A 23,418-nucleotide genomic window follows, 5' to 3' on the forward strand; every position below is an offset into this window, starting at 1 on the left:
GTGATGAGTGAGTTTGGACACAATACATATGCATCAGAGTTGCAGATGCCCAAAATCTCACAGCAGTGGGCACAGTCTAACAGTTCAGGTAGGTATGGTGTAGACAGGCAGATGCGGGGTATATTCTGTGTGGTTACTCCTACAAAGAAGTGGTGGCCCCCTTGGGCCCCTCATTTACTGTTGATATTATCTCTGTTACTTTTAAAGTCTCTGGTACAGGCTACACCAGTAGTGAGGGGCCTGAAGTACTCGTCCTCTAATTATATAGTAGTGAGGATCAGACACTCCACAGGGAAAGTCAGGGGCAAGAAACAGCTATGGCACTTGTCAGCAATGTGAGATCAAAATATGGGGGTAACATTTGATAAGGATCTGCATAGGTACAATGGCAGCAGGAGTTGTGACATTCCTCTCTGCTACTTCTGTGGGCAAGTCCATCCAGGCTGGGACCCCTATGTCCAGCCATGCATGCCTGGGGACAGAGCAATAGTGGGGGGGAGGGCTTCTCCCCTACCCCATTTTTCAGCTGTAATGCCCACCAGGAATTGAACAGGAAAGGGTTGCTGCTGGAGCCAGGAAAACATCCTCTCAGTTTAAGTGCTCCTGGAATGGAATGTGGCTGGCACTGGGCAAAGTTTCTGGATCTTAGGCTTTGGGCCCTGGGGGTGGGGCTACAGACAGCCAGAGTTGCTCAAGACAGCGCCAGCATGCTCCAGTGTGGGAGGTGGCTGTGGAACCACAGAAGTTTTTCCCTGTGTTGTTAATGACAGGTAATCCATGTGCCATGCTGGGGAGAGCAGCAGCAGGAACTTCACAGCTGGCTGCCTTCATTCCTGGCACTCACATGAAACCGCACGGGACTGGCCACACCTCTGCTCTCCGAAGGCAGGCTTCAGATCCACAATTCCTTTCAGTGTCACAACACCCCTTCCCTACAGCATACTGCAGGTTTGTGGCAGAGTCATTCTGCCGAGCCAAGTTTATTTCATGAGGCAGCTACCTGCTGAACCAGTAAAATGAAATGTGGGACACAGGGGGGAGAGTATGCAGGGGTTTCTGAGCCTTAGAGCAGTTCAAATTCAGACAGCAGCTCCTTTTCAAGATGACTGCTGGCTATAGCATCCTGGGATTTCCAGGAGATGATGTGAATTCCTTTCCCAAAGTCAAGCTACTGGGCAGATTTTAGGTTACTTATCTTATGGGCTGCAAGCCTGGAAGGATTGTGAAATTTTCCAGTAGCTAGGATTGCCAGTAACTGCACTGATAAGACTTCACAAGTACTCTCTCTGGCACTCTTACACCTGTGAAGGGGAACTTCGCCCTTGCTGTGGAGTTAGGGCAGCAGGTGCCAGGGTATTTTATTTCTTTTACTATGCTATTGTCCCAGGTCTCTGGATCTTACACAGTATTGTTCCAAGATCCACTCACCTAATACATCTGTTGCTTTGGTTCTTCTTTGTGGAGCATAAGGTGAGTGCTGGGTGTCTCTGTTCAGCCATTTCGAAGAGCCCTCTTACTTTCCTTTTCATATCTATACAAGCTTAGTTATGCCAGCTTTTTTCCTGAAATTGGTAATTTGTGCCTTGTCTGTGTTTTTCCTATTGATTTGACTAGCCTTTTTTTGTTGTTTTTTTAGTAAAAGGGCATGTCCCCTTTCTTCTTTTTTGCTTGTATTGAGAAAACTAGAAATTTTATATTTTTTACTAATTTGGCAAGGAAAAACATCTATCAGCTCAGGGGTTTCTTTCATATCCATCTCTTTCTTTCTGCATAAAAATTACCTCCATTGGAGAACTATTATTTTATTAATACTTTTATACAGGAATCATTTCATTCATGAAATTTTTATTGAATTCTTTCATTGCGTGAATAGTAGGCTAAAATTAAAGTTCCTCAGATGAATTACATCCTAGTTCTTTCCTTGTGAGTTTCTCAGCTAGTGGGAGAAAAAGAAAAAAAAATGGTAGTCTTTTGCACAGTTGTCCTGTGGAGACAAAATAAAATGTAATCAGCTTTATCTGGCATGGATTTCTTTCCAGAAGGGGTAAGAATTGTGGCTAGGAGATGAGTTGACATTTGTAAATAGACAGAATGTTTCAGGAGGAGGGCCAGCAAAAGTGAGGCACAGAGACAGAAGGGAAATGATTAATATATCATCAGATTATCAGTTGCAACTGACAGAAGTAACTATTGTCTGATTAAACTGAAATGAATTTTATTAAAAGGATAATTGGAGTTTGCCAAATTGCTAGGAGGATTAGAGCATTACTACTGCACTAGAAAGTAACCTAGTAAGGAAGCCTCTGCTGTTGCTGTGCTAGGCTCTGCAAAAGCCAATGAGAGCCAGAAACCTGACCTAGCAACCATGCCTACCCATGAAGCTTGGTGGTTTCTGCTGCCAAAGTCAACGACAAAGTGGTTTCTGCACAGTTATTCTTCATCAGGTTGTTCACCTCTAGATCATAGTCTTTACGGGGAGTCTGACTGAGCTTATGTTAATTTCACTTATTTATTCTAAGTTTAATTCAACAACTCAGGTGTATACTATGTGCCAGATATCATCTCAAGCCTTAGGGATCAGGGCCAGGCGCAGTGGTTCGTGCCTGTAATCTTAGTACTCAGGAGGTGGAGATCAGGAGGGTTATGGTTTGTGGATAGCCTGTGTAAACAGTTCGCAAGATTACATCTCAAAACACAAGGTGAGTGTGGTGGTTCACATTGTAATCCCAGCTACATGGGAGGAATAGGTAGAAGAATCATGGTCCGAGGCTGGCCTGAACAAAATGTGAGACCATATCTGAAAAATAACTGAGAAAAAAAAGGGCTGTGGCTGTGGCTTATGTGGTAGAGCCTTCTTATCAAGCTTGAACCTTGAGTTCAAACCCTAGTGCCACCACCACTAAAAAAAAATGCATACCCCTAAAGTTTAAATTTTAGAAGGGGTAATAAGGAAAAAGGATAGCTAATAAAAAGAAGTAGGTAATATATAGTAGTGAGATGATAGTACTATGGAGAAGAGTTTAAAAATAAAGCAGGAACAGGAAATGAGACATGCTGGGAAGGGAGAGAGTGTAGATTCTTTATGTAGAGGGATCAGGGTAAGCTTCCATGATAAAATTATGGAGGAAATGGAGTAAGCCAAATGGACCTCTAAGGGGAACACTTACCAAACAGAGGCAACAGCATGCATTGCCCTCTGGTGGGAATGTATGTATTGTGTTCAAGGAGCAGCAAAGAAGCTCTGTGTGGCTGCAGTGTGGCTGGGGCAGAGAATTCAAAGCAAGAGTGGTAAGAGAGGAAGGTGAGGATGTGATTGAGACAGGGGAAACTGAATCAGACAGGGATTGCTGATCACTGTGAGGACTTTGACTCAGGGAGACATGAAGAGCCTTTCCATTGCAAAGGAGAGTCAGTTCTAACTTGTATTTTAATAGGATTATCTGGATGTTCTGTTTAGACTATAATTTAACAAATCAAGGACCATGCTAAGAGAGTTACTGTAAAATCCAAATAAGACATGAGATGATGTTCTGATCACAGCAATGTTAGTAAAAGGAATAGTCTGGATTTACTCTGAAGGTAGTGACCTCATTACACAGGGTTGCATGTACAAGAGTAGTGGAAACGAAGATGAAGAGAGGGTAGGGATGGATTACAAAGTTTCTTGTGTGTCAAGCAAAGGAATTTCGATTTCATCCTAAGACAACAATGTGCCACTTTGAATTTGAAGTAGGAGAGTTACATATGTTTTGTGACAGAGTTAACATAGTTGAATGGGTTGAATGGGCCATGTTAGAGGTAGTAAGAACCGCTCTGAAGACTGCTATCAATATCCAGAAAAGAGAGAATGGAGAATCAATAGGGAGGGGGAATGGTTAAAATACTTTTTCTTTCACTGTGTAGTAAGTTACGACAAACTTAATGACTTAAGACGACACACATGTATTACTTAATACTTTTCATGGGCCAAGAGTCCAGACATGGTTTTGATGTGTCTTCTGTCCTGGGTATGGCAAGTCTGTGATCAGGTGTATTGTCTGAGTTATGTTCTTACCTGGAAGCTTGTCTGGGGAGAAATACTTTTCCAAGTTCCCTCAGGTTCTTGGAAGAACTCATTTCTTTGTGTCTGTAGGATTGAGAATCCTGTCTTCTTGCTGGTTGTTCGATGAAAGTCATTTTTAGTCCAGTTCTTTGTTATACAGTCTTTCTTAACATGGCCAATTACCTCATCAAACCAGAAAAAAAGAATATCTACAGTCTGCCTGCAGGATTGAATCTTAGATAGCAAGATAGTCATAGGAATGCCATTCGATCTTCCTCACGATATTCTGTTTATTAGTAGCAAGTCATAAGCCTCACCACACTCAAGAGGAAAAAATTATACAACAGCGTAAATACCAGCAAGTAGATTGTAGAGGGTCATTTTAGGATCTCTTGATCCCAGATCATAAAGAATGTTAAGGACAGAGAAAGGACAGGACTCAAAAGAGTCACTAATGTGGGAGGGAAAAGAACAGGGAGGAGTCAGAATGGCCCTCAGCTTTCCTACTTAGGTACCCTATTTATGGGTATCAACTCTACCCAAAAAACATGGATACCCAAGGAAATTTTGCATATAATTTTTACCAGGTGAGGAGAAAATAATCTTCACCATATGAGTGAAGCTTTTAATTCAGCCAGTATTTATTTATATTATAATTGCCAGTGACATGGACACATTGGTATTTCCAGTTTAAGACCTTATACCTTACTTTCCCCCTCTTTGCTGCCCTTAATCCATTCACACAGTTTGACTGAAAGTTGTGGTTAGGAGATGCTCCGAAGTATTCTATCACTTTATAGGTAGGCAAAACCTCAGATCAATACAGGGAGAAAGCCCATTTCATATCCTTAAGGGGTGAGAAGAGCCTCTGGATATAACAACCCACTGGGTACTACAAAGTCATGCATTAGAGGTTTTAAAGTGCATTCTCTTTAAGAGGAAATCGCCCATGTGTTAGGCCTGAGAAAGGAGTTCTATATTTGGAAGGTAAAAAAGGAAGTGTGTTATCAATTTGGGTGGGTGCAAAAAGAAACCTTGCTGGCTTGGAAAAATCCCTAGTACTACTAGGGATGTCTGTTTCAGTTGCTCAGTGTTTTAGCAACAGTATCACTTTTACACTACACATCTTCAAGGTATAAACTGCTTTTAGGCTTCTGCTCCTTCTGTCTAGCCATTTTGCTCGCTGCCGTGTGGTATTTTCTTCTATCATATTTGGCCTAAATACCATCTCATTCCACTACCTCAGTCCTCAAGCTCTTTCCCTGGTGCTTAAAAAAAGTCCCACATCTGATAGTAACCTAAAACTTCCTTGATTCCTTAAAATGAGTTATTCATTAACAGAACCTAAATTACTGGTTAGTAGACAAATTTAATTCTTTCAACCTACTGATCAGCTCAGGCAAGCTGTTGTAAATCTACTGTAGAAATAAGCGAGGCTTTGTGTCAATTGCTAGGTGTAAACAGAAGTTTGGGAGAGGGAGAAGTTACTCATTCTCCTGATTTCACACGGTGAGTCCACAGGGAGAGAATCAAGTGCACCTCGGGCCTGACACGCACAGAGGGAGGCGCCAGCTGCCACCGACAGGAGGCAGGGGCTGCAGGCTGCCTCTGAGCACTGTCGGTCTGTCCTGGGTCTCAGCTGAAGGGCTCTAAAGAGCGAGCATTTTGCCTTCTGTTTCCTATGAGGGCCAGAGTGTCCTGTGCTAAGAGGTATGACTGTCTTCTTTCCTGTTCTTTTGTTCTGCAGAAACAAAAGCTAATTAAAGTAAATATCAGAAACCGCAGGGAGCAAGGAGTGGGGTTTGGGGAATGCAGCTGAGAAAGTTCCAAAGGCTGGCCAGCTGTACAGAAAAAGTGCATTTGGGAGCTGCGTGTGTAAGGCACGTATGTATGCATTTCAGTTATTAGAGTAAAAAAGCCCTTTTTCTGTGGATGATTTAAACAGGTCTCTAGGCCTCAGGAGCAGATAGCTGTGCTTCTACATTCGTGTTATGTGCATTTTTGCTTTACTTTGAAATAATCTACTCTCATTTCCATTATACTTTTTGTTGATCTCAAGAAAGACTTTTGCAGTGGGCAAAGAAAGTCTGCCTGTCTATGGTTTTTGTAGAAAATTAAATAGCATCATTACTCTCAGTGGGTTGGGCAGACTCATCATTACTGTTTGCCTGCTGTAGTTTTTTTCCCCCTTTGTATTGCCTATGTCTTAAAAACCATAATTGAACCCAATCTCTTTTTTTGCTCTTTTGGAAACACATATAAGCCAGTTGAACCCACTGGGTTCAATGACATTCGGATATATTTTAATTTAAAGAATAGGAAACATATTTAGGGAATTATTTGAATTGTTCATAGAGTTGTATAATATTTAAATGCAAATGAAGATATACTTAACATTGAGCAGTCTCATAGTTGGAGAGTTTGAATATGTTTTCTGGAACAAACCCAACAGAATTTGAGTTAGAATTTTTTTAAAAAGCCAGATTCATATCATTCCAAAGCAAATATGAACTGCCAAGTCAAAATTTACAGGTGAAAATGGACACACTATAAAATCATTATGACAGATCACAAAGTGTTTGGTTTTACAAAGTTTGTTAGGCTTGACAAGTTATCATCCCTCATTCCCCATAAAGGAAAATGTTTTCTATTTGTGGTTCAAAAGTTGCAATATATATTCAAAAGTAAATAAATATGTTTTAGTTCTTGCCTTACCATATTGCCAAACTTGCATATAGTATGAGTTTACAATAATAAGCCTGCTATAGTCTTAGCCTGTAGGAGCTCTGGCAAAAAGACCCAGTCGTTTAGCATCATCTGGAATAAGCCTGTGGAATATAGCAACACCAGGGCGAGGAAGCCAGAGACCTTAAAGGTGCAATAGACATTTGTAGGAAGGGCTGAAATCTATGCAGCCAATTCCCATGGGAACGCCTATAGTCCTTTCCCGCTGTGTGACAAAGATGTTCCTTCAAAAGAATCTTTAATCCTTTCTTTCAAAGGAAAAATCTGAGAACTTTATTGAAAGTTTCAAATGGGTCTAAGTTAGTGAATAAATATTTGTAATTCAGGTGAATAAAATGAAAATGTTTTGATACAGAGTTATGCTGTCCAAAACATAATGTAAATAAAGATGGCCAGTCTAGAAATATCTGAAGTGAGGAAATCAGTCATATTTTAACCTGAGGTGGGAGCTAAAGGCTGAATTTCTCAGAATAAACTGTTTTCCTGAACTAATTAGGTTTACCAACCTTCACTACCACCAAGAGCTTTAAATTCTCTACAGGTGCTATCCCTCTACCGGAGGGATGAAGCCCTTTGGTTTATGTATGCTTTCATCCAGCAGAGCTCACAGATGCATGATAAAATATTAATTTACTTGTTAGTGTACATTAGTGTAGGGCACCTTGAAAAGTCACAAACAAAGTGCCTGTTGCCCTGATGGGGCACACCTTTTCTGCTAAATATGGGAGCAAGTGCTACCCTTACTTGGAAAACTCAGATATCCCACAAAAAGTCTGTGATACATGTATTCTAATCCACTTCTGCTCTGGAAAAAAAAAATCACTGTTATTGTTCAGCCATGGTAGGGGTAGGATCGTTGCAAGGCTAAATGTCCAGGAAATAAGATAAAGTTGTTAAAAAATCCACAGGAACACATTCAATATAGGGAAGTTCACAGGTGACAAATGGACAGAATTAAGGTTGGGAGAAAGTGCAACAAAAATATCTAAATGACACAAAGACTCGCTTTATCCTGAGAACTCAATTTAGTTAGCAGGGCAGTACAGCATTTATGCCTACATGGTATGACATGAGGATGTGTTACCAAGAGAATGACCTGTGAAGTATAATAACACTATTAAGGATATAGTTGATGACACTTCTTTTGTGGTTGCCTTCTGTCAAGCTGTGTCAAAGGCTTGACATAATCGCATCAAACATCCCAAGAACCCAGATTACAATCCTCAACTGCAAATGAGGAACCTGAGGCTCAGACAGGTTAATTAATCTGCTCAAATTTATACTGTCTAGCTGAGATTGGAACACAGTTGTGTCTTAGCTACTCTGCTCCTTCACTGGAGTTCCCTTAGTGTCTTGTTCTGGACCCTACGTGCTTTAGGACATGTGAGAACACTCGATAAAATCCAGGGATGAAAACCAGTCAAGTGAAGAGGGAAGGCTAAAATCTAGTTTATTCCATTAAAAAGGAAGACTTCAGTAGTATCTTGTAAGTCAGAAAATTACTAAGAAAGAATACATCTTCTGGACGACTGGATTTTCCCCTTTTACAAAGGAACTTTTTATGGGGGTAGTTTTCTACATAAGGATGGTGGAAAATAGGATTGATCACCAAGTGCCTAGGAAGATTTATGAGGTCATTCTCCCGGAGCATGTGACGTGGATCAGTCACTGCCACCCTGACCTCACACCTTTGTGCGGTAGCACTCCTGGGGAGGCAGTGGTCACATATTTGTGTTGCTGAAGGTGGATTTAACTGCAGGAGAGCTGCCTGCATGCTTTGCTAGCAGGAAGATGACCTGCTGGCCAATGGGCCTACTACAGAACAAATGAGGGACAAAAATAGTTTTTAAAAACGTAGTTTCAAAGTGCACTGTTAACTGTTTAAACAACAGGGAAGGTTTGTGCCTTTTCTTCTTTGAAGTGTCAGGTTAAGCAGGATAAACCTTTTTTTTTTTCTGTTGATGAAATATTTAAAAGTAAACTCCAAGGTATCTGGGTCCCTGTAGCCTACCATCAAGTTCCTCCCAACAAATACGATGGGAAAGGAAGACGGCACGTTATTCAGTCTCCAGCAACTTCCTGCGTCCTCAGCAGTCAGCAGCGTTAATCTAGAGGCAGAGAGGATCGTCCCTCCAGGAGCTGTGACTCTTGGGGGACAAAGGCTCAGAGTTTGAGAGGGTGGGGCGTGAGATCTTGGGGTGTGCGGGGAGGGTTGTGTGGTTCTCTTCTCTCCCTGAGGCCCCTGCGCCGGCTCCCACAGCCAGCCATTCGGTTCACCTGCCTGCGTCCTGCTGAAAACTCGTCCTGCGCCCCTACCCCCCGCGCGCCCCCATTCTTCCCGGCCCGAGTGTAGATTTTCACCAACACAGGGAGTTTTGTCTTCTCGGTTAAAAGCAACTCTCCTTCACCGGAGCAGCCTTTGTGTTTCACCCACTGGGAGGTCACGCTGCCGGCTGGGGGCAGCTTGTCACCTGACCCGGCTCCGCCCGGGTGGCATCCGGCTGCATTCCTGGAATTCTTCACGCCGCGGTGGAGAAGTCGGGGTTCACGGGCTGCGGGTCCCCCTGTCAGCTCCCGCGTCTGCGGGGACAGCCGGGGCCCCCAACGGCCACGCTGGCCACAAGCATTCCTCTTGCAATTGTCTGTTCTTAGGGAAAGCCGACTCCAACCAATACCTGCTTACAAACAAACACAGGAAACCCTAAAACAGCATAATAAGAGGATAGGCTTCTCTTTGAGGTCACAAAGATTAGGGAAAGAAATTATGAAAGAAAAATTAAAGGGACAGTAAAAATCATTTTCTTTTTTTTGGTTATATTGGGTTTGATCAGCTTGCTAGGCAGGAGCTCTACTGCTTGAGCTAACTCCACCAGCCATTTTTTTGTGTTTCTTGTTTTCAAGATAAGGTACTGGAAACTATTTGCTGGGCTGGCTTGGAACTGTGATCCTCCTGATCTTTGCCTCCTGAGTAGCTATAATTACAGTAGAAGGGATTTTTATAAACCAGTTTTTTTTTTTTTTTTTGCAATGCAAAAAGTATGGCATTTGAAGACTGACTTTTCTGGATGTGAATCTTGACTGTGTGTACCCTCCAACACAGTATTTAACTTCACAGGTCCTGTTTCCTCTTCCATTACAGTATTTACCCCAAGACTCAGAAAAGAAAGTGTCTAGCAAAGAACTTAGAGCATAGAAAGTACTGGAGTATGCGTCCATGTCTGCACATGTATGTTTTTATAAGTGTACATTTGTGAATGATGCTTGCATGCATGTGGCCTATAGGACTATGACATTCATAAGGATAAGGATCTTCTCTAAAGATTAGGTAAAATTTGTTCTGGCTCTGATCACGTCTGCAATTACAAAAAGAAAGACAAGAAGAAGAAGCCAGATGTCCAAGAAAAACAATGAGCCTTGCTAGTCCTTATTCAGAAAAGGTTAGCCTAGTGTGGCGAGTGGGGGCATACCTTAAATGAGGGCTGATGGGAAAGGAGACCACTCAGGAATGACCATCACACATGGGTGTGTATTTGACCATACAAAAGTCCTAACAGGTGTTTGTCCTGGGAGACCCAACTGCTTTTAATCCTCACTCTGGCACTTATTCTTGGGATGTCTCTGGGCTGGTGGTAACTTTCTGAATATCAGTTTTTCACTGAATGGAATTGTCATAAGAATTAGGTGACTTGGGATGCCCTCTGAATAATGTCTGACACATGGCAAACACATCCACTAAACAATAGCTGATGACTGTGTAGGAGCAAAAACATGGCCAAGCTCTTTCTTGCCTATTGTAAAGTGTCATGGCTGACATCCCTATATCAAAAGACAGGTTAACAAGGGAAATGCACAATGAATTTATTTGATCACAGTTTTATGCTCACAGGAGCCAGAGTGAACCATACATTTTTAAGCTTAGGTTCAATGAAGTGTGGACAGCCATGTAGAAATCTGATTGACAAATGGGTATGATCTAACGTTAAGAGACTGAGTGGGGGTACCCAGCAAGGCATGTTTGTTCAGATTCTTCTTGGCCTCTCTGTGCAGCGTTCCTTCCTTCTAGGTACTGGGCAAACTCCTTTCTGGAATGGGGGTTTTATGACTTACTATCAAACAAGGTATGTTAGAGAATTTTTTATGACTAGCACCAAACAGAAAGGCAGGGGAAATTAGAGTGAAATTTCTGGACTTTATGAGTTGTTTTGGGGAAGAATGTGTTCTAATTCCATGACCTACCTACCTTAGGAAAGAGAAATTCTAGTTTCTGTGTCTTTGGGAGAGAAAGGAAACCAGGAGACAGGAGGTGCTTCCCCCTTTCAGGACCTTCACATTGGGGTATTGTTTTCTGGGCCCCAACAGCATCATTTTACAAAGGGCTTTTTTACACATTAATAACCTTCCTCTTCCAAACAACCCAATGAGTTAGACTAGGAGTGCATTCGTCCCATTTTGCCCATGAGAAAGGGAAAAGCATGAGCCAAAGCTCCCGCAGTTCCTGCGTGACCCAGCTGGGCTCTGAATCTGAGTTCCCAGATAAGCCTTGGTTTAGTATGTATTCAGCACAGGTGCATTGACTGGTATCTAGAACAATCTTACCTGTCCTAAAAGCTGCTACTCAAATGCCATCTCCTCCACAAAGCTGAAGGGAGTCACTCTCCTTTGTATTTCCTCAAACTTTTTTTTGTGTATCCCATGACTTTTCTCAGGCATTCCATATTGTAGACTACTTGATGCAAGTCTTATCTCTCCACACCCAACTCCTAGATCTGTGAAAGTCTTCCTGTACAGCTACGTGTTGAATAACTTGCTGTTTCTTCTTAGGGCCTGAAGAGATTTTTTTTGCACATGATGGGTACTCAAGAAATACAGCTGAAGTTGGAAGCATGAATATGGGGCTATATACCATGGTTTGTAAGTGTGGAGAGTGAAGGAGCCTGAGAAAAGCCTGTGGGTGCTCCTCTTCACTGCGTGCATTTCTGTTCCTTCTTGGAGCCCTGCTCTGATATATCTGGGACAGCTGAATCACCCCAGGCACTGACTGGTCAAGGTGAACTCATTTCTACCCAGTGTCTGTGTTCCCGGATGTTATTTCACTGAGATTGTCCTGCAAATGTCTGAGGCTAGAGAAAGAATGTGTTAAGGGAAAAATTCAGAGGAAAACACTGCCCTAATTTTTTTTTTTTTGTAGATATTGTAATTCACCTTTCCACATCTTCCAGGGGGCATGTTTCCTTGGGGTAACCTCACCCTGCCCTTCCCTCACTCCCTGAATGCTTCTCTATTTCCTTCTTTCTTCTTTCTGAGCTCTGCTTCCTGTGACTCTCCTGCTTTTTGCCTAGCCTAATTCCAGGGTGCAGATGGGCAAGGATGCAGTAGAAAAGAGACATTTATTTGTCACATTTGTGACCCTCCCCTGGTGTTCATTCCTAAATGTTAATATTGCTCTGGGGAACTTTCTTCCTAACAGTGACCTCATATCTTAGGTGGAATTAATAAATCACAGTGTTTGTGAACTTGGAGCCTAGCACTAGAGTTTCTGGGTCCACATTCCAGCTCCCCAGCTTAATATGTGCATGGCTTGGCTAAGTTCTTTAACTGCCTCATAGCCTGCACCTGCAAAATAGGAATGATATATCCTGTTAGCGTTGTTATGAGGACTAAATTAGTGAACATTTGCAAAGTGTCTATGTCTATCCCAGGCAAGGGTATTAAGTGTCAGGTATCATTTTTCTAAAGCTGGTAGATAGTACACATATTGCTAATAGGCAATATGAATTCCCTAAAAAGGCCCATAAATGTTACTATCTGAAATACTACAGATAACTTATTTAGTATTTGACTTGCATCTGGAAACCAGTGTATGGAGAGTATGTATTTTTGAAACTTTAAATTTGCATTTATCATAAAGAAGTGCTCCCATAGTGATAGAGGGCAGATGTAAGACTACCCAAGGGAACTACAGACTCCCCTTTCCTTTTTCACCCTCAGTGAGGAAATACATTGAGCTAGGCAATGTATTACTCTTATTAAGTAGCTCAGTCTAGGCTCTCACTATCTGAGCCTGTGACTGCATGCATAGGGTGACTACTCCACTGTAAACAGTGAGGAAAGCTTATTGGCCTGAAATCAGGAGACAAGCCCTGCCACAGCTACTACATGACTTCAGGATGCCATTAAATCCGACCATTAAATGATTGCTGAAGTCTTTATCGGTGCAAATAGTGTGTGATTTTATTAGGTCCAGATGGGAGCTGATGACAACAATCAGATATCTAGCTCGTGCTATTTGTCTACTCTCTGTGAACTGTCTCATGGAGGAGAAAGTCAATGGGACTGCGTGAGAGGAGCGAGGTCACCTAACCTCAAAGTATTTCCTTGTTAGCCTGTGCTGCAGTGCTGTCATGCTTAATGTCGGTGTTCAGCTCATGCTGATGTTCAGTAAAGATTTACCTAGCCCCATACTCCAAGGCAGAGTTCTTTATTTCACTGCTTTTTGGTTAGGTAATGCATAGGAGGAGGATAAGTATGGAGATCACCTTTTGAATGAACTCAGGGAAGGGGGAACTTCTATTGTTAATATTGCAAGTGCATCTAACCAAGAGGGTAGGCACTGGGTTTCCACGTCCAGATTTTGAAAGGGCACCAGTCAGTGGATCTAAAAGTTGTTTCCTGTGTTCCCTCTTTCCTTTTCTGCACCCTTTCTGAATTCCGTGAGAATCTGTTTGGGGAATATCTAGCAAGTGCTAGCATGTTTGTTGCTTATATCCACTTTTTTCCTTGTGTCATAGAGAGAAGTAGAAAGGAGAAATAGGAGAAAAATAAATGTGGGTCTCATGCTGCTCTTTAGGGTTCAAATTAGATTCTGGAGAAACCTAATAACTTCTGACAGAACTTTCTGAGACAAAAATTAGGAAAGAGCCATTTGAAGACCATCCAACCCAGGATCTGTCACTCTATGCACATTTCCAAGTGTGCCCCCTCCCTGCCTCTGCTGGGTGCCAAGATCATACTCTGAGCTCATACCATTCTGCCAGTGGCTATATTGTGTCATTTGTTTCCTTTGCAGAGTGTCAATGAAGACCTCAAAGTCTGGAGACAAATGACCTTTCATGGAATATGAAGTGCGCCTCCTGCTACATGCTTTTCTCTTACTAACCCCTGACAACTAAGCATCTGGCCCTGCGTCTACAGAAAGTCAACTGATCAAATTCCTCATGATGCATCAACTGTTCAGGCTGGTTTTGGGACAAAAAGATCTTTCAAGAGCTGGGGACCTCTTCTCCTTAGATGACTCTGAAATTGAAGACAGCCTAACAGAAGCTTTGGAGCAGATTAAAATAATTAGCTCATCTTCAGTAAGTAAACTGATTTATAGACTGAGATGACCTAACCTAGAGTCAAAAGAATGTAGAACTCCTGGGAGAAAGATCTTTGCTGGGGAAAGAGAAAGGACAGCGATATTGGTCTCCCTGCTCTGTGGTTTAGTTGGTGTTTAAGAAATAACATCAGGGAAGTCATTAGCTTAAAGGACATTAGGACACCCCTTTTGCCCACTTTTGGAGACGAAAACTCTAGAAATTGCAGACCAGAGTGGGATTCAGATCAAATTCTTCTTGGGTTGCTTAGAACTATTTTTACCTCCTCAAAATGACATGAAGAGGAGAGTAAGAAATTTGAGAAAAAGCAGACCTGCTAAAATGCACAACAACATCAGGATACAAGGCAGGTGTGAGGTGGAGGCTGAATAATGAAAGAAGGCAGGGTGACACCTCCTGCCGTGCAGGCAATATGAGACAAAGACAACCATCGATCGCTCTGCTACCCTGCCAGAGGTGACAATTGCCCAGGGCTTGATAACACTGATTCTGTTTTCTTGTGCACTGTCTCTATTTTTTATCTTTCATTTGCTCCATTTTCTACCCTCTACTTCTCATTTAATTCAACTCACCCATTATTAATCCTAGGTGTGACAGACAGATTTAAACCTCCATCCACCTTCCCATTCCTTTGTTTCTCTTCCAGATCAACATTATATATATCAAAAGCTCTTCCCAAAGGGGATGGAGGTAGGGTGCCCAGTGTGGTTTGGTATTGACCTTTTGTTTGTGCTTGGACCTTCCATGAGACTGGTCACACTTCAAAGGCCTAGGCCACCAAGCATCCTGTCACATCCTTGTAACTCAGTAGTATTTGCCAACACTTGGCACAGACATCTACTGGGAAGGGGAAAGCAGCAGGACTCAAGCCATGAAGTACTGAATTGATAAATGTGTTCATATTTCAGAGAGAACAGCTCTCTTCCATGTTACATTAAAATGATGTTTAAAAGGCAGGCTGGCAGCCAGTGCAGCTTCCTCTTCAAGCCGATCGGCATGTTCTCTTGCTGGCAGTCATTAACATGCCAAATTTCTTCACTGACCAATGAAGTCATATCCTAAATACTCTTCTTCTCAGGTAATGTCTTTGACAGCAATTATGTGTTCACATTTTTCCCAGAACATTAATCAACTTAGTTTGACTCAGAACACAAATTGTTCCTGTTACATTTCCACTTAGGGGGTAGCTTTTCTGTGCTGTTTCTAGCAGTCCCTCTTTCATTCCTCTGCAAATAAATTGGCTCAATATGACACTGATTTTCATCTTTCTAAAAGGGGAAAAAAAAAAAAAAAACTAAACTAAAAATATCTCAGGTCCCTAAAGCTTAGGTCCACCAGAGGTCACTAGTGGCCACTGATTTCTTCTGTGTCCCTCAATTGCTTTGTCTCGCAGATGCCAAATTCAGAATTTTAGGACGAGCCAAGTTCTGTTAAATGTTCCCACAGGGTAACTGTTAAGTGTTAAGGCCTGCAGGTCGCCTGTCATTAGGAATATTGTTGATACCTTAAACCCTCTAATCAGCATCCCACCTCACCATTAGGTCTGGAGAGGGAGAAATTCATGTTTCCTTAACGTCTTTTACATCTCACTTCTTCCATTTACCTGTAACCATGGCAGAAAGCAGAAGAAAGATGGCAACTTCTTTTTTTCATTTTTTATTTTTTTGACCTGTGCTGTGCATCCTGGGGGGTGTACCTCAAGTCAGGCCAGCCACCCTGATGCTCCCAGTTTGCAGAAGTGACCTTCATCTTGCTCTGGCTTTGATGGAAGATGTTGAATTGATGTGGGCCCACAGAGAGTTCCTCTGTTTGGATCCTGTGGACAAACTCTTAATTTTTTTGAATAATTAAACAATTTTAGGGAGATAGAGGACATTATCTGGAAATTGTCCCAATATCTGACTGATACCAGTAGCTCCTTCTCTTCCTTTTCTGATTAACCCCTGAGCCACCATTGCCCACTCTGTGGCCTACTTCTCTGTTAGCTGCATTGTGTCCTTCCCTGGTATCTAGGCCCAGGTCTTCCTTACTTGACTTTTCCAGTGATCCTGGATCTCAGTAACCAGTTCTTCATTAGAAGCACAGAACAAGAAGATGCCTTTTCCAACCTCCTTCCAGCACCAAAGTCTCTTCCTTAGGATTCCTGACAAATAGGTGGCCTCTCCTTCTGTACTCGCAATGATGAGGCTGTACTGAGTTTCTAATGTTTCATCCAGCCCTTGATTTTCCTTTGGTCAAATGGCCTCTTTCCATTGCAGAAAACTTTGATGGGGCCTTTGTAGGCTCCCTACCATTGATAGTTCTTACCTTGCCTGCCAAGGGAAGGGGAGAGAAGAGTGAGATGCCAGATTCAGGCTTGTCAATCAGTTTATTTCCCAGTAATTCTAGGAAGAAATCAGCAGAGGGTTATTAATCATGATGATAGTGACCCAAAGAGGGACCTTTGTTTCCTTGCTATCACTGAAATTGCCTCACTCACTGCCTCTTGTAAGGTGAGGTATTTTAGCTTTTCCTTCAAATCTGTGAGCCACTTCCTACTGTTATGGTTATTATCTGCTGTAGTTATCCAGAATTTTCCTGGTGCTAATGACAAAAGAATTTTGATGAAGACATAGCTCTTCCACTGTTGGAAGTTCAAATGATTAGCCTGTTCTTCTTTTTAGCCAGATGAAATCTTGCTTTTTGAACTTTCTGCTCATTCTTCTTTGTTCTAGTCTCTGCCTGCAACAATTAGTGTCCAGCCTCTGTCTCTACAAAAAAAACTTTAAATATAAGCATCACTTCTCATCTCTGGCCTCTCTCTTTCCCACTACACATTGTTAGTGTCCTTGAGTTTTCCTGTAACAATGAAACACCTATGTCAGGGAAAGGTTATGCCACCTGTCATCCACAACTCTCAGGTCTGGAAAACTCAATTTTGTCGATATATGAGAACTGCTATATAAAACATGCTATTTAAATGCAAGACTTAGAAGTGTAAATTATAATGCTGATTTGCTAATTTACAGTGAAAATTAGAACTCATGTATCAGAGTTCTTGTGTGTTTCATGCTGTTGTTCCCAAGTCTATTTGCTCAGCCTTTCTCTAAAGAGTAAATATTATTACTGATTGTATTTCTTCCTCTGCTACTGTCACGTTCCAGCTTCCTTCTCTGAAATGTATCCGGCTCACCTGTACAGTCAACCATGTGTCTGAATTTAGGCGTCTACCTAACTAATCCACTCAGACAAGTGGACTCTATTCATTTAATCCTCAAAGTGCAACTTTGTTTTCAAGTTCTTGGAAAATGCCTCAGTGCAGCTACACTGTCAACATTCTGCTTACTCTCACCTGAAATCTTCTTATTGTATTGATCATTGATCAGAACTTAGAACACTTGCTGAATTGCTGATGCTGTACTCTGTTTCTAAAATTTCTCTTTAATAATGATATCACGCATTGCCCACATTTATACTGTGCTATGACTTTCAGATTAAATTAAATTTTGTAATTAGTTAACTTTGAAATTTTTAGTGGATTATGTCACATTTTAAACCACTGAAAACATATTCTTGTCATTCGAGGATATTCCCACCCTTTAAAAATTGTGATTCTCTTGAATATTATTTGCTTATAACTCCAAGACTTATAACTTACTTATAATTCTGAAAATTTAGCAAGCAAGCTTCCAATCCTTCTCCAAAAGTTACTCGCAAAATAATTGGACCTTCTTACTAGAGTCCACTGTCAAATTCATCCTTCTCTTCCTACCAGTTACTCAAATACACTGCTATTAAATAATTTTCCCTTATGCTTTGCTTCAAAAGTGTGACTCCTCACTCAAAACTCTTAAGTTCCCAAACATCTTTAAGTTTTTCTCCTTCCCTCTTCCCCCTTCCTTCCTTCCTTTCTTCCTTCTCTTCTTCTTTCTTCCTTCTTATTTCTCCTCCTCCTCCTCCTCCTTTTCCTTCTCTTCTTTTTCTTGTGTTAGGAGTCAAATTCAGGTCCTTAGTCATGCTAGGCAAGCACTCTACCACTGAGAGATATCCCCAGCTCAAGTTTTCTCTTTACTTTTCAAATCCTTTCTGGACTACCTTTGCTCATAATTTTGTTTTTTACTGACATGGCGTTCCTTCCAGACAGCTTCAAATGAAATTGCATCCTTATCCATTCATCTACTTTTCCCATTTTTCCATGTGTGCCCACCCCATGTCCAATCAACTCTCCCACTTGCCAGTTCTCTTGAATTTTTTTAAAACAATGAAATAAATTGGGCATACAGAATCACCCAATTTAAGAAGTTAGGCACAATTTATATTCCTTGAATGTCTCTTTCTAATACAATTCTTGTCCCTAAGGTCTCTAAAGTAACCAGTGTCCTGATATGGTATTCATTCATGCATGCTTTTATTGCTTTGCTACATACACATGATTTAAAAATTATTAATAGCATTGTATTTCATGGTTTTAAACTTTCTAAATGGTGTTGAAGGTACGGTATTTATCTGGCTGGGGGCATGCAGTTCCATTTGTTTGATGAGCAGAGTATTCTATTATATGACTATACCACAATTTATCCTTTTTTGACTGTCATTTATTACTTAGTGCTACAGTAAACATTTTTTAATTAGTAATTTTGGCAAAAATGTATTTCTAGGATACATAATGTAAAGGGAAGCAACTGTTTTTGGAGCTCTGTGTACTTCCAACTGTAATGATGTACACCAAATTGCTTTTTCAATGTGATTGCACCGATTTACACTCCCATCAGCAGTGTATGAAAGTTCTAACTGCTTATTTTCACCAGTGCTTGCCTTTCTTGGATTGAAAACTTATTTTCAGTCTAAGTAAAGCAGCATGTACATGTTATTTAAATGTGTGCTCCCTGCATTATTAGTGAGGTTGACCATTTTTTCCTATGTTTATTTGATATTTGAGTTTCCTCTGTAGTGAAGTGCCTGTTTATCCTTATTTACTTTCTTTTTTTCTATTTCAGTTTTAGAAATTTTTTACATTAATTTGGAGTGTGTTAATCCTTTGTCACTTATGCATGTAATATATCTCTTATTCCAATATGCAACTTGTCCCTTATATTGTAATCAGTCTTTATATCTGATTGGATAGGCATCCCGTTCTTTAAAAATTGACTTAAGTAGTTTTGTTCTTTAATAATTTTATATTAAGTGTTTTAAGTTTCCTGAATAATTTCTCCAGTATGCTGATTAAATTATATCTATAGATTAGTTTGAAGAAAATTAACATCATTATGATACTGTCTTCTTATCTATAGACATTCTATTTCCATCCATTTATTTAGATCTTCTTAAATGTCTTTGAATGAAATTTTGTGATTTATTTTCTTAAGAGTATAGTACATCTTTTGTTAAATTTACGAAAATTTTATACCTTTCAGCTTAAACAATAAATGATAGTCTCTTTTTTTGTATTTTTCAATGTCTTTTTTCAGGTGATAATAACATAAATTATTGTTTAGTGATCTTAACATCCAGCAAACTCATTCAGTTCTCCTACTAATCCTAATATTTTTTCTGTATTCATTTTCCCATTTTCAACTAATATTTATTAGGTACCTATGAAGTGCCAGACACTATACAAGATTCTGGCATACAAAAATAAGCAAAATAGACAAAAAAAAAAAAAAAACCAAAAAAAAAAAACAACCCTCTGACATCATCCATTTAATTGGCTTGGACAGAGAAAATACATAGCATTTTTGAGATGATAATTAAGTGCTATGTGAAATGACAAAGCAGAGGACAGGGACAGGAGATGGGAGGTTTGAAATTTCAAAAAGGGAAGACAAGGTGTTCCATACTGAGAAGGTGATACTTAAGCAAAATGAAACAGATGATGAGGTAATAATAGTGGCTACCTGGGGGAATTTATTTTAGGCAAGATGTCTAGCAAGTACAAAGTTCCTGAGGTGGTAGCCTGGAGTTTTGAGGAACAGCGAGAAAGAGGAAGCATAGGAAGAGGATCATAGGAGGTAAGGTTAGAAGGGAAGTGGAGGCTGGCTCATGCAGGACCTTGGGCAGACCATGGGAGAATTCTAAAGGGAATGTACCTGATGTGATTTACCTTTTTCTATTTTGGGAATAGTGTGTGGAAAGCAAGGTTGGCATTAAGGAAGAGGTAAGTAGCAATAATCCAGATAGGAAGCACCAGAAACTCTGAGCCTCATGGCGCAATGGTGGAGGTGAGATACACAGCATTCCCCATTAACCTGTGCTTTCATTTTTGGAAGTATAAGCTTTCTGTGCTCATTCGTGGCCAAAACATATTCAATGAAAAATTCCAGAAATAATGATTCATAATTTTTTTTGTGTGTGGTACTGAGGTTTGAACACAGGCCCTACACCTTGAGCCACTACACCAGCCCTCTTTTATGATGAATTTATTCGAGATAGGGTCTGGCAAACTATTTGCCCAGGCTGTCTTTGAACCACATTCCTCCTGATCTCTGCCTCCTGAGTAGCTAGGATTACAAGTGTGAGCCACCAACACCTGACCCAATTCATAACTTTTAAATTGTTCTCTGTTCTGAGTAGTATGATGAAATATTGTGCCGTCCCATTTTGTCCTGCCTATAATGTGAACCATCCATTCATCCAGAGTATCCATACTGTATACACTATCCACCTGTTAGTCTTTTGATAGCTGCTTTAGTATCAGATAAATTGCTGCATATTGTGGTCCTTATGTTTTACTTAGCAATGTCCCCAAAGTACAAAGCAGTGTTGCTGACAATTTGGATGTACCAAAGAAAAGCCATAATATGCTTCCCTTAAGTGAAGAAATGTAAGTTCTCAATTTAACAAGGGAACAAAAATGTCATATGCTAAGGTTGCCACAATCTACAATACAATAAGATTTGAGAGGGAAGGAGAGAGAGAGAGAGCACTTGAAGAACTTGAAAACTTGGCATGATGAAGCTGTCATTAATTAAAATGCAGAAGACTGAGGAAGAAACAGATTTAGAGAGGGGTTGGTGAGGGAGAAGAAGTGTAGAAAGGGATCACATTTCTGCTCTAGACATGGAGAGTCTGAACTGTTGGTCTCCTGAGTGAAGATGGAGGTAATTGGATGTATGAGTCTGGAGTTCAAAAGTTTGGGCTGGAAATTATGGTTTTGGGACTAATCATCCTTGAGACTGAGTAAGATCACCAAGGCAATGAGTATAGACAGAAAGTAAGGACGTCCGAAGACTGAGCCCCATGCTCAGATGTCAAGGAAGTGATGAAGTGATGAAGAACCAGTGAAACAGGCTGAGAAGAAAGATCTAATGAAAAAGAATCAGAGAAGTATGGGATGTCCTGAAAGCCAACTGTTTCAAGGACATATGAAGTCAAATGTTGCTGGCAGATCAAATGAGATGAGGACTCCATTAGATTTAGGCACAAGAAGGTCATTAGGACTTGACAAGAGTGATATCAATGGATGGGTTGGGTTGAAAGCCAGACTGAAGTTAGTTCAAGACAATATGAGGAGAATAACGAAAGGAAATGAGCAGTGAACCTGAGCATTTCTGTGAAAAGCACAGAAATGTGTTGATATTTAGAAAGAATGAGATGGAGAAACAGTCAAGGGAGAATATTTTTTAAATTGGAAAAACTCACTCCTTAGAATTACTTATGTATACAATCATCATAAAGGTTTCTTCCTTTCCAATCCTATGCCATTTATTTGATGACCAGTTCTCCAGAATGAGGTTGAATAAAATAAATTATTCTTTTCTAATTCTTTATTTCAAGAGTTTTCTGACTTTTCAGTGTAAGTGTATTTGCTTCAGGCTTTTGATCAATACCCTTTATCAGATTAAGGAGGTTCTTTTGATTCCTGTTTTTCTAAAAGGATATTATTTCATTTTACCAAGTGTTTTCTTTTCCTGCTGTCTTGAAATAATCATATTATTCAGTTTAATCTAGTAATGTGGTGAACTGTGGTAATAGAGTTTTCAAAGAGAAAGCCTTTATTGCATTCCTGGAATAAATTGAAATGTGTCATTCATTTTAGTGCATGAATAGCTTGGCTTGCTATTTTTAAAGAAATTTTGGAACCATGTTTATATATGATAAAGGTCTACCACCATCCTTTCTTCTATTGTCTTCACCTGGCCTTTCTATCAAGTTGTAAACACTAGTCTTATAAAATGAAAAACAGTTCCACGTTTTTATTGCCAACAAGAGTATTATGAAATCATGATAACATAATCCTTAAAGATTTCATAGAAAGCTCTGGGCACCATGAGTTTATTATTGTCATCATCATTATTATTAATAAATCTTTACACTAGTCATTTCTTAAAGAAAATTTAAAATTTTGCTTTAGTCATTTTTAGAAAAATATTTTCTAGGCAAATTTCTTAGCAGAAAAATTTTCAAATTGTTATTTTTGTTTTCTGATTCATTGAATTTAAATACTCTTTTTTACTGGTATTTTCTTTTATCAATAGTTTCAGAGTTGTCTTCTCTAAAAATAAAAGTTTTGCTTTATTGACCACCTGTAAGAATATTTTATTACTACTATTATTAATTTTTGCAGGAGTACTGCTGGGATGGAGCCAGTGCCACACGCATGCTAGGCAACTACTCTTCTACTGAGCAATAGCCCTTGCCCCAATCATCTATCCATTTATCTCATTATTTTTTAACAAACTTTATTATTTCCCTTTTTGTACTTTCCTTAGCTTTATTCTTTTATTCTTTTTCTTATCTCCTCAATTGTATGATTAGGTTGTTGATGTTTTAAACTTTCTTATTTTAATATAATAATTTAAGATCTTAAATTGCTTGCTAAAATAAACATTTAGTTTTATTCTACAAGTTCCAAGATGCATTTTTTTATGAATTCTAAATGTTTTATTATTTTTCATTGTGAGTTCTGCTTTGACTCATCAGTAGTTATTTTTTAAATTTTTGTAATCTTTTTGTTGCTAATTTAAAATTTAACTGTACATAATCACAGAATGTGAATTACAATATCAGTTGTTTGGAGTTGAGACTTGCCTTGTAACATAGTTCACGGCTAATCTGCGTGAATAGCAGCTAATTACACAGCATGTGCCATGTGCCAGTTCCAAGTACTGTTCTAAGTACTCTGCACATGGTAATCTACTTACTGCTTTCAGTGAGCTTTTGAGACAGTGCAACATTATTCCCACTTCATAGATGAGGACACTGAGACACAGAGAGGTTCGTAATGGACTTGTCCACGGTTGTATGGCTAGTAAATAGTACAGCCAAGAATCAAGCCCA

The 23,418-nt window shown here is 40.0% G+C and overlaps 1 protein-coding gene across 11 annotated transcripts in view; it reads left to right on the forward strand.

Moving 5' to 3' along the window:
- Nucleotides 1–1,280: 1,280 nt before the first annotated feature.
- Veph1 (ventricular zone expressed PH domain containing 1) overlaps nucleotides 1,281–23,418 on the forward strand; it is a 297,471-nt gene continuing 275,333 nt past the window's right edge. Inside the window, exons 1-2 of one of the 11 annotated variants that reach the window (XM_074073910.1) lie at nucleotides 1,281–1,470; nucleotides 5,790–5,926. In XM_074073910.1, the coding sequence (XP_073930011.1) occupies nucleotides 5,852–5,926 (75 nt within the window). In that variant the 5' untranslated portion in view covers nucleotides 1,281–1,470; nucleotides 5,790–5,851. Of the gene's footprint in view, nucleotides 1,471–5,413; nucleotides 5,552–5,571; nucleotides 5,753–5,788; nucleotides 5,927–13,853; nucleotides 14,143–23,418 lie in introns of those variants that run through there. The other 10 variants (XM_074073906.1, XM_074073909.1, XM_074073905.1 and 7 more) reach the window with 10 other exon arrangements.

The sequence above is a fragment of the Castor canadensis genome, chromosome 5 (genome assembly GCF_047511655.1).
Source record: "Castor canadensis chromosome 5, mCasCan1.hap1v2, whole genome shotgun sequence".
Classification (NCBI taxonomy): Eukaryota; Metazoa; Chordata; class Mammalia; order Rodentia; family Castoridae; genus Castor; species Castor canadensis.